Genomic DNA, 12726 nt, shown 5'->3' on the forward strand with positions numbered 1-12726 from the left:
AACTGTTAAAAGACAACAAAAAACTTTAAACTTGCTGTACAAAAATACTGAGAACCATAAATAAGAGCTGAGCCAACTGTTAGAAGACAACAAAAAACTTCAAAGTTGCTGTATAAAAGTATTGAGAACCATAAAGAAGAGTTGAGCCAACTGTTAAAAGACAACAAAAAACTTTAAACTTGCTGTACAAAAATACTGAGAACAATAAAGAAAAGTTGAACCAACTGTTAAAAGACAATAAGAAACTTCAAGCCTTTGATTTATTGTATTGTTTTCAAAAACACTGTTGCAGATGTTGGTTCATTGCTTAACTCTCCGAATCTTGGTTGAGATTTATTTTATCTAAAGACAAAAACACCATACATAAGACTGTCTCGGTGGCACTGCGAACTGGTATTTATTGATTTAGTTAATTTTAGTACTGTACTTCAACTCCATGTCAACTAATAACATTTACCTTCCATAACACACAGGATTATTATCTTCATCAGAGGTTATTCTTTCAAATAATCATTGATTTAGTTACAGACTTGAAGTATTTGGAATATAATAAGTCTTAATTATCGAAAAATTAATGAAGTACCTACCACTGAAAGTAAAGATTAACCGATTATTAAATTGATTGTAAGAGTCTCAAACGTCCCTTGAACGGAAAGAGATGAAAAACCAAACTTCCTAGAAACTCGAGCTTCAGCTAGAAAATGATAAAATCATCTCATTTATTTCAGAAATAAACTGCAGATTTAATATAAGATATAAGGTGAATATAGAGGCGTGGATTCATGTGTTCCACACCCATAAATGAGTTATTTGTGATTTTTTTCTTTTATCTGTATTTCACAAACAAAAGTAAAAACCCTATACACAAGTAAGTCGAATATAGGAATTTTACTTTTTTACAGCTTTTTTTACGCATAACTACACCGGACTCTTTTGCGAAAAGAACTTTTCTAATATCAAACTGATGGACTAAAAGTAAGACAGCTAGCCGACAGTGCCTACCATTAACTCTAAACCTACTCTTGTGATAGGCTAGCCTACAATGCCATTCCGTTACTATATTCTTACATTTTTATATAACTTCAATTTTTCCACGAACAAACAGTTTGATAAGCAGTTCATTGCTTTGAGACATTCATTTCATTCTATGAACATTAAATGGTTAAAAGCACAATCTCGTATTAGTTTTCAGAGGCACGTACTTAGTCAGGCTGTAGTTACGGAAGATCGTGTTGTCATGGTTGAAATCAAACTCGGACAGAAGGAAAAGTGACAAAGAGACGGGTGTGACGTTACTTTTACACTCACTAAGAGTTTGGTTGTGTTAACCCTTGGTTAAATGTCTGTTCTTGTGTACACCATCGCTCTTAGAAGACAACAGTACACGTATGTAAAAACTGGAATTTGAAGAGTGTGTTATATATATATATATGTATTCTTAGAAAGTGTCGGACACAATATGTAAACAGAATAACATAAACAGCTATACATCAACATTCCTAGAGAGTCCAGGAAACAACACGTAAATACAGCAACTATTTACTAAATAAATATGTTAACTCTATGGGTAATACAAATTTTGGCTATTCAACACTTCAGAATTTTCTTCATAAACCTTCCTATTTATTAACGTAACTAGATTTTTTCTTATGTCTTAAGCCAACTACCTCAAATTAAATTCGTTTGTAATATACAAGGTTTTTTTTTTCTTTAGGGTACAACCAATTATAAATAAAACTACTTTGATAGTTTTATCTGTTTTGTCTAATAAATTTCTGAAATTACCATTTTCGATACATCAGTACTATCTTATAAAATGTTCTTTGTTTTGTCCACTTGCAAAGCACATGAACTCAGTATTAAACATTTAATTTCCAGTCTGGAGAGGGCAAGCACCTGACATTTTCTACGCCAGTGGCCGCCATGATGGTAGACGGGAGTCCTCGCCGGGTCAGTGGTGTACAGGTTGAACCTGTATCGAAGAGTAATGAAAATATTATGGAAAGTGTAAAACCGAGTGGACCACAAGAGGGAGCTGCAGGTGAAAAAACGACAGCATCGCCTAAAGAAGGCAGTACTACTTTATCAAACAGGAACGTGACCAGTAGGTCCAGGTGGCTAAAGCTCAGAACCACTGTCCAACTGAGCGGAGCCATTACGCACATTCAAAAGAAGCCTCCGTTAAAACGAGAAGATTCGTTTTTGAAAAGATTCTCAACTCGCCAATTCCCTGATTCACTTTCTGGTGACGGCAGCGCCTCCTACAACAATGACAACCAGTACGAACGCTGGAAAGGCTTACAATGCCTGAGGGTTCTATTACACGTAATTAATCCGGATGAAAATTTGTTATTTGGTTGGCTCTGGTTGCTAACTGGTTGTGTGTTGTATAACGCGTGGACACTAATAGTGCGTCAGGCGTTTCCTGAGTTACACCAAGCGGCGGCTTCCTTTTGGTTTACGGCGGACGGGTTTTCCGATCTAGTTTACCTCATCGACATTGCAGTACAATTTCGGACAGGTTACTTGGAGCAAGGTTTAATGGTTGTGGATGCGAAAAAACTGGCATTACACTACGTACGTTCCCGTCACTTCCTCATGGACCTAGCGGCTCTCGTTCCTCTAGACCTCGTGCAGCTGCACGTGGGCACAATACCACTCTTGAGGTTCCCAAGATTCAGCAAAGTGTACAGATCTTATAGGTTCTATTATATGGTTGAGTCGAGAACTATTTACCCGAACCTATGGCGGGTAGTGAACCTGATTCACATCCTACTTCTCTTAGCGCACTGGTTTGGTTGTTTTTATTACATGTTGTCCGAGTTTGAAGGGTTTCAAGGAGAGTGGGTTTACCCTAAACCGGAAGGGGATTACGCAACTTTGACCCGTAAGTACCTGGGATCTGTCTACTGGTCAACACTTACCCTTACAACAATAGGAGACTTGGCAACACCTGCGTCAAATCTCCAGTAAGTTCGTTTCAGTTATAGTTTCGATTGAGGATGTGTTTTAATTCAGTTAACCTGAAACTCCAAATGCAATTAGTTGAAATTAAAATCTAATAACGTTATCTAAGTAGTTTAATAAAATAAACAAAAGTAGATTACTGTGAGCAAAAAATCGCACAGCTAATACTAAAAAAGAAACAAGAATTTTAATGAAATTACTCGAAGAAAATCACAAAATTTTATAAAAGTTGAAAGTACTTAAATAGATGACAGAAATATTAAACTTATCAAATAGCTTCTGTTACAAGAAAATCGCTTTAAAGTATTTTTCAGATGTTGTTTTTGTTCATATAATTTGTTCAAACTGTTTAAATTTAGATTAATTAAATGAGATACAATATAAAACAAACGTTGTAACACCAACTAATGAATAGGAAATTCTCTAAAATATTAAAAACTGAATGAAAGATGATTACTACGTTATGTGATTTGTTAATAATTATTACTTACCATATGTTCTTTTCTTAGATACGTCGCAAGCTCTTTATACGTTTTTAAAAGATATTTTATTAAAATACATTTTATAAAATAACAATTAAGGGATATTCATTTAAATTGGTTTAGGTCAATTATATATGTATTATATTGAAAAGAAGCAGCTTAAAACTAATATAATTACCTGAATCATAAACAGTTAAACTGAACGTAGTAGCTTAGACACTAGTGTTGAGTTCATTAAATAACGTTATTACAAAATAATGATAGTTTACATAAATAAGTGGTTTAATGAAAATATTTCACGTTTAAGTGTTTATTAAACAGTTTGTATGTTATTTTCTTTTAAAAACCAACACAATTCATTGTAATTAATTGACATATTATAATAACTGCGGGAACCAGTTCTTAGATAAAAAAAAATTAATGCTAATATATATATATTTTACACAAATTTGATTATGTTACACGTCTTGGAAGAGTTAGATGTTTTAGATTTATTTGTACAGAACAAATTAAGGTAATGGATTTTTGTAATGTTCAAATACAAGTAAAAATACATGTGTATTGATAACTGCTAATAAGAATACATGCATGTTAATAACCACTAATAATAATGTAGGTTTAATGATTGGTTGGTTGGTGTTTACTGGCGCAAAGCAACTGGGCTATATGCACCAAACAACCAGTAAAAAACATAAAAGTAAAATCGTTGTAAAATGTAAAAAAATAATCAAGATAAAACTAAAGAAACTTCAAAAAGCAAATGGAAACTTAAATAGAAATAAAAAGGTCAATAACCTTAAACGGTTTAATAACATTTTGTAAGATGGATAGTATCGCCATTGCAAATGACACTGTCTAGCGTCATTTGTAAACTCATAGAAGAAAACATGTCTAAAATGGTGCTGTCGCTTAGGGTCGTAACAACGGCACACCAGTAAAACGTGGGCTATTGTGATTTAAGTGTCACGCAGACCACATATTGGTGCATCATTCCCAGATAAAAGAAAACGATGAGTTAAAAGCTGTAACCAATCCGTAGTCTAACCAGGACAACTTCATATTTCCTATCCTTATGGAAATAAGTCGGCCAAAGATCAACAGAAGGTTTGATCTGGAAAAGTTTGTTATCATGTTACTCATTCTCAGTTGACTGTCACCTGGCGTAGAGCCTTCAATACAGGACCGTAGTTCAAATAAAGTGAGTCCGGCATGGTTAGGTGGTTAAAGCACTTGACTCGTAATCCGAGGGTCGTGGGTTCGAATTGTTCTCATACCAAATATGTTCACCCTTTCGGTCGTGGGGGCGTTATAAAGTCACGGTCAATCCTACTATTCTTTGGTAAAAAAGTAGCCCAACAGTTGGCGGTGGGTGGTGATGACTAGCTGCCTTCCCTCTAGCCTAACACTGCTAAATTAGGGATGGCTAGTGCAGATAACCCTCGTATACCTTTGCGCAAAATTCAAAAACAAATAAACAAACCAAATAAGATACAGGCATGGAGTTAGCTGCAGTGTCAGCGAGCTCGTTCCCACGAACATCAATGTGGCCTGGTAACCGGAAAAACTGGATAGAAATCTCCATGGATCCTGTTCTAGATCGTGTGGACAGATCTTTGTTGGCGGAGGTAGATTCCAGCGGCTGAGAGCATGAACGAATAACCGTTGTGCATCTCGGGGTCAAAGATGAAGATGAACTCGAGTATAGGCCAGAGCCAAAGAAAGTGGATCCAGGGGATACCCTGGTAGAGATTGTAGTAACAGAGAGAGAGGCGTTGACTTAACTCTATTAAACACGGAGGGCAAAATACTCTTCACAAGGTTTAAAGATGAGTGTGTCAGAGTCATGGAATAATCTATCTGCACTCCAACTGTAGTAGTGGAATGGAGTGCAGCAGCATATGTTCCAGATGAAGTGGAGAACAGTAACTTTCGAGCTTCTCGGTAGTAATATTGTTTACAGTTTTTTCGAACATTGGAACCTTTTCTTCTCCACCCACTTAGGGCAAGAACGAAAGCTATCACAGTGAAATTTCAGTTCGCACCCGAAAGTATCGTAGTCCTTGGCACCATAATGAACACACATTAAAGAACCACGACAAGACGCCTTTGAATGACCGAATCTCTCACAGTGGAGAAGATTGGGAACATATAGACGTATCTTACAATATAAATATCCTGTCTTGATAGTTGCAGGTAGACATGGCGATGTAAGTGTCAAAATAAGTACATTTGTGGACAGCATTATTCCGTCCCGACGAGTGAAGATACGGTGGACACACTAGCAAGGATCACCGACTCTGGAATGTTCGTTAGATCCATTTCAACAATAACTCCTCTTAAGGAATTCAAAGTAGCATGGGGAGTGACTTTGATGGATATATCCCCAATGGGTTTTGAATTCAGGAGGAATTTGGTATGTTGTGGTGTGTCCACCAAAATATCTTCAGAGCATAACTTCCTAATTTACTTGGGGAGGAGGGCAGTAAGACCCTCTAATCCCTTTTGAGTGAAAAAGGGAGATATTGGCCCTAAACATTTCTCAGATAATGAATGAAGGATGAGAAATCGAGGTATGGAATTGGATTGTGATGGTGACTGTACAACAGAATCATCCATGCGTGGTTGTTCACCAATTATCTTTTTTCAGTCTTATTATTATCATTTCATGGATTGGAGTATCCAAATGAAATATAATTAATTTAATTCTCACACACGTCTCAGAGGAGGTAAACTGAAAGTATAGAATCTGCTCTGAGAGCCTCCCTCATCACGTACAGGAATCCACCTCGAGCGGGGTTTATTGATGACCGTTAATAAGAATACGAGTTTTATTGGTAACTGCTAAAGAGAATACAGGCATGTTGAAGATCGCTAAGAAAACATGGTTGTAAAAGGTGAGGTAGAAAGATGTTTAGGAACATTAATAACACTATGTAACACAAATTTTGTTCCTGGACAGTATGTGTTATTTCTTAATTGCTTATGTTGTAAAAGTACAGAAAATGACCATTATTCCCTTCAAACTTTACTTTTGTGACCTGGATAATGAAATTTAGAAATTAACCTATTTTCTATGTAAAAAGGGCAAATTTGCACATTTTCATTCACATAAAGTCTGAATAAAACAACATATGAATCAAGATTTACATGTATTTATACTAAAGTTATACAAAAATGTTTCCCAATGAGTCGTTTTTCGAGATTTGCGACTGTACTGTAAATCACTTTCACGTATCGGCCCACAAATATAGTCTCCCATCATGTTTTCGTTATATACTTTCAGGTCACAAAAGCAGAGTTTGAAAAAAAAGTAGGTCGTTTCCATTTACTTAGGCATAAGTAATTGGGAAATAACACTTTCTGCCCAGGAACAAGAACAAGTAAATATGTTGTTATATAGTGTTATTGATTAAATCACCAGAAAGTTGAAGATGACATATACAATTCTATCTCTTTTATTTTTAGTAGGTCAGTCAATAGGCATGTGTGTTTAGACTGGATAGTTGATACAGTTATAAAAGAAGTCCGTAATTTTAGCTAGTCAGTCTTACTTTGTATTGGGAACAATCTAGCGAATCTGATAAAAGAAGCTTTTATTTAAAGAAATATTATATTATAACATAATTTCACCGAAGGGAAACTTGCTTTAATCTGTTTCATTACCTTTTCTAAAGGATTTTACTTGTTACCTGAAAGACTTAAATTCAAGTTGATATAACTTTCGATAAGTACTACACTAAAAATGGTTAACCAAGAAAATCTCGTCTGTAGGAGTTATAGAAAAACAAGCTGATTAAATGATTGTGTGGTTGGACGGAAGAGAGTTATTATTGATATATTTTAGACAAGTTGGACCTTTTTATTGTTATTTAGTTTAATAATATTGATAAGGACGTTCTTATTAGATTAGTTAGGTTTGCTTATGATATTAAACTTCTTGTAGAAGCATTATAGGATGGTGGATGGTAAATGGAATGGTATGAATTTAAGATATCATGTTTTCGATCATACCAACTGAACAGCGTTACTGGAAAAAAATTATTTTAATTCACTTGTGGATACGTCACTCTAGCCACAAAAAAAGCGCTCTGTTTCTAGTATTAGAACAAATAAAAGTTAAAGGTGAATATACAGATATGTCAAAAATGGTAATTGCATTTCTACAGAAATCACTTGTTAAGCCTCACGCGATCCCATGGTTTCCTTATCTAAGAAACGACTCAGAGGAAGACTGTAGTAATACTTCCTTGGGGAAAAGTTATCTCATTGGATTGGTTAAACTCTCTTGGTTTATCTGTTTTTGATAAGAGAGGGCAGAAGGTGATCTTTTAAAACTTACAAGATTATTCACGAGATCGTTCTAATAAAGGCTTTACTAACTTTACAAGATAATAGCAGGAGTGAACACTAGATTTAATACTAGTAAAGCATGCTCTAAGTTCAAGTTAAAATAGTTGATTTACTTATCAACTGGCTTGCCATCGAAAGTAGCGGAGATCGACACTTCACAAGAGTTTAAAAAATCGCTGGGCCATGCCATGGGTAATACGCCCCACAGAGCACCAACTCGTAGATGTCGCGAGTTTGAATCTTTGAAGGCAATAATAGATTGTGTTTTCTTAAAGAGAGGCGTAGAATTCATAATTCGTAAAGGGCGCCTTCAGCGATCGGCACGGTCACGGAAATCGGTGATAAACTTAAAACCAAAAGTAAGTTGAAATTCTTAAGACTTCCCCAATGGGACATAGCTAAGTCTAAACGCTTACGACGCTAAGATACTGGGTTGGATTTCCCGCGTTGGTCACAGCAAATAGCTCAATGTAGCTTTGTTTTAAACAACAACAGAAAAAAGAAGCAAATTAAAAAACGAACCTCTGTTTCTAACTCGTGGGTTGTTGGATGAAATGGTCAGTACGTGCGGATAGTCTTAGAGTAACCATATGACGTCATCCGAGTTTTTCCTTAGAAACTTTAAAGAACGAACCTCTGTTTCTAACTCGTGGGTTGTTACGAAAATTCAGACAAAGTTATACAACGGGTTATCTGCACTTGTCTTCTCCAGTTTTGAACTGATAGAGAATATGTCAAGAAACCCGTTAAAGGATTAACATAAGATAGTCCGCTTTGTTTATAAAAATGGTTAAACTGATAAAGTGATTTAATAGAAATTACCTGCTAGAATAAACTATTACTGTTTGTGATATGTATTTCTTAAATATAGTAAAAATATAATGTCTTTTACACATATAATGTTTTCGTGCAGCTTTCATTTGCTAGTTTCATAAACGACTAAAACACGGGACTCCCGTTTGTGACGTATTGCGGAGCTCTGGTAGTAAAGCATAAACCTACTCAGTATATTTTTTACAGTCTTATTATTCCAGGTTTTAATCTTCAGGTTTAAAGGCAATATGATAATAGCGTAATGATATTTTAAGATATAAAGCAAAACAAATAATATTAGCGTTTCTTTTTTGATATTTCATCTGATTTGTGAAAACTTCAAACGAAGCTTGAACATAGATTACAATAACTACTGGTGATAAACTAACAGTTAGTTATTTGCGTAGATAGAGTTTGTTAAAACCTTCAGTTGGCGTGTCTACGTGTATGTTGGCAAGTGTCCCTACTAGCTCAGCCCTCTTTGATCGAGGCATGTTGTTAAGGCTACTTGACTCCCAATCTGCACATCGCGGGATTGAAACATGTCACTGAACATATTCACCCTTTCAGTACTGGAGAACGTGATAACTCGACGGCCAATATCATAATTCTTTAGTAAACGAATAGCCCAAGGGTTGTCAATCAGTAGTGTTGACTAAAAGTTTCTTTATTTTAGTGTATCATTTCGTAAGGAAGGACTAGAACTGAGTAAGGAAGGACTAGAACTGATAGCCCTCAAGTGGCTTTGAGGAAAAAAAACACTCAGAAATTTGTTTTTTTTATTCTGCTTTCTGGAAAGTTTTAATACTTGATAAATGACAACAGTTGAGAATATTTTCTGCATATAACTATTTTTAAGGGCATGCAGCAATACCATGAGCAGAGAAGCAATTTTTAAAATAGTTGAATATTTTGAAGACATTACAATAAAACTGTTGTTGCTCTGTAGGTCCTGCTCACGGCTTAACGATACTAAATCATAGAAACTTATTTTTTTTTACAGTTTGGCACTTTAAATACATGTTGTGACAACACGATTATAAAATGTTGTTTAAAAACCATCTGTTTAACTTAAATCTGTTTGTTTATAAAACATCTGTTTAACTTTAATATGTATTTAAACCATATATTTAAGTTTAATATGTACTTAAAACACCTATTTAAGTTTAATCTGTATTTAAACATCTCTTCAACTTTAATATGTATTAAACGCTTCTGTTTAACTTTAATATGTATTAAACGCTTCTGTTTAACTTTAATCTGTATTAAACCATTTGTTTAATATGTACTTGAGACATTTGTTTAAGATCTGTATCACCATGTGAAAACTGCCCCTCCCCTTCCATTAAACTATGGCCACTAAACTGAAATATTAAGTATTAAAACCCGGTTTTCAGAGTAATAAGCTTTTCCTTTCAGCCTTGCTGCTTTATTACTGGTGGCGAAATACTTTAAATATTAGCTACAACTGTGCCGGAGGAAATAGCTTTTAAACTAGTGTTTACTTCAGTGCGATATAATGTTCGTAGAAGTATTCATTTACTTGGGCATGTCATAATAAAATAGTATTAATTTAGTAAAGTTTAAAGACACAATAGAATAGTATTAGTTTAGTAAAGTTTCAAGACACAATAGAATAGTGTTAGTTTAGTAAAGTTTCAAAACACAATAGAACAGTGTTAGTCTAGTAAAGTTTCAAGACACAATAGAATATTATTAGTTTAGTAAAGTTTCAAGATACAATAGAATAGTATTAGTTTAGTAAAGTTTTAAGACACAATAGAATAGTATGAGTTTAGTAAAGTTTCAAGACACAATAGAATAGTGTTAGTTTAGTAAAGTTTCAAGACACAATAGAATAGTGTTAGTTTAGTAGTTTTATGAGTAATTTCTTACACTGTTGTAGCTTTTCTATTTTCATATTAGCAGACACATTTGATTCAACTCTGCGCTTGATTGGAACAATTAATTTCTGTTGTTGTTTTTTTATTCCAATCGCGACGTTAGAAAAGTGCAACTTATAACTCGCGGTATCTGGGAAATTCTTTTAATTACAACACAGTAGATGATCGTCATGTTTGCTTGAATCGTCTCGAGGGTATCTCAAATTACTGGAAACCATCTTAAGAGGTTTGAGATATCAATACTAGTGTTCTCGAGTCGCCTCATCCGTCAGAAGTCCGGGCAGGACAAAGAAATGAAAAGGCTTCCTTCGTGAAATACGAATTAGCACATGGTTGCTAAGTGGCTGCTTTCGATTTACCATTTGATGAAAGATTGTTGTCAATCCGGAATTGGATGGGTTAAACTGTGTGTAAGCGTAAGAGAAAAACTTAACCATGTCTAAAGTGCACGGAGATACATGTGTACATGTCATATAAAATACACTGATCTTAATTGATATTAGATGTTTGTTTATAAATCTTCTAAATAAAGTAAATCTCAGGAATGTGAAATACAAACATATAGGTTAAAAGTTAAAGTCGTTACGATTGTTGTTTGACGTCAGAAGAGTAGCCCCTTACTTAATGGAATCTATCGATCGGTCCTAGCCACACTGAAAGCTTTAGATTTCTCTGCCTACAGTATAACGCTGTAACCATGAAACCGGCAGAAAGAATGAAAGCCCAGTTTTCAGTGGTTGCGACTTGCATAGATTTAACTAATTATTTTTGATAACCTTTTTTTGCTAAGGAACATTATGTTTGCTATTGACGTGGTAATAGGTAATGCAACCAAAACACACAAACCAAAAAAGTACGTTTCGATTCGCCAGTTTGTCGATTCTCCTTAGCAGTGTTTTCCCTATAATCACTTGATGTAAACTATTTCACTCAAAGGACATAATATGATCTAACGATTTTGTGTTAGTAATTGAAAATAGGGTTAGCTACGTGCTTGGATCGAAACTAAAAGTCAAGCTGGAAATCAATTAGGTACCCTCTGTGTTAACGGTGTTTACATCCGTAATCCCAAACTCACCAGGTTCAGCTAATTTATGGTATTTGGGTTAGTCCTAAATGCATATATTAAGCTAGCGATGCGAAATATCTCTATAATAAAATTATAGTAATATAAAATTAAACTAAAATGTAATGGCATCTGATACTTACGCGAGGCTAGTTTGTTTGTTTTTTGGAATTTCGCGCAAAGCTACACGAGAACTATCTGCGCTAGCCGTCCCTAATTTAGCAATGCAAGACTAAAGGGAAGGCAGCTGGGCATCACCACCCACCGCCAACTCTTGGGTTACTCTTTTACCAACGAATAGTAGGATTGATCGTAACATCATAACGCCCCTACGGCTGAAAGGGCGAGCATGTTTGGTGTGACGGGAATTCGAGCCTGCGACCCTCAGATTATAAGTCAAACGTCTTAACCCACCTGGCCATGCCGGGCCCACACAGGAGGCAAGTAATTCATTGGCGAAGTTGAATAGAAGTGAGAAACAGTTGTTAATATAACATTTTCTGAAATAGTCGTGCTTGCTACAATAATAATAATATTACTACTGAACCCGTGGCAGAATAGATAGCACAATTTTATCTTAGCAACTAACGCTGATTTGTGCATTTATTCTAAATTAGTGTCGATATAGCAGGTATTATCCTTAGCTTAATATAAGTATTCCCTATTCATTAGTTATGATTTAATGAAACTGTTTTATATATTAGGTGTTCTATATAGATACTTTCTAAGACAGACAAAAATGTTATACTTTTAATGAAATGTTGGATGTTGATAAACTACGATTTATCGTGTTAATAAGTGAAAACCTATCTCCTGTTAGCGGCAGCATTCAATATGTATTTTCACATAATAAACTTGGTGTATGTGAACACTGGTTTTAAACAACCGTAATCAAGTTGAGATGAATAACTCTGACAATATGTATGGACAACCCTTACATATAGCCCTGACACTATACATGGACAACACTTACATGTAGTCCTTACAGTATGTGTGATTAACACTGAAAACGTATTTATTAAAACAATTGTACGCGTTTTAGATAGCGGCAATGATGATGAAGAGACGCTGCGTGAATGTGCAAGTTTGTACATACATATATATATGTATGGTTCAGTCTGATAGATGGCGCTGTATGTGAGTG

At 35.0% G+C, this 12726-nt stretch overlaps 1 protein-coding gene across 1 annotated transcript in view; it reads left to right on the forward strand.

Annotated features, from left to right (window-relative positions):
• The first annotated feature begins 1897 nt into the window (after positions 1-1897).
• Positions 1898-12726, forward strand: part of Cngl (Cyclic nucleotide-gated ion channel-like) — a 94101-nt gene continuing 83272 nt past the window's right edge. The window contains 1 exon segment of the mRNA XM_076511163.1: positions 1898-2969. Within this exon segment, the coding sequence (XP_076367278.1) occupies positions 1924-2969 (1046 nt within the window). The 5' untranslated portion in view covers positions 1898-1923.

The sequence above is a fragment of the Tachypleus tridentatus genome, chromosome 7, assembly GCF_004210375.1.
Source record: "Tachypleus tridentatus isolate NWPU-2018 chromosome 7, ASM421037v1, whole genome shotgun sequence".
NCBI classification, from domain to species: Eukaryota; Metazoa; Arthropoda; class Merostomata; order Xiphosura; family Limulidae; genus Tachypleus; species Tachypleus tridentatus.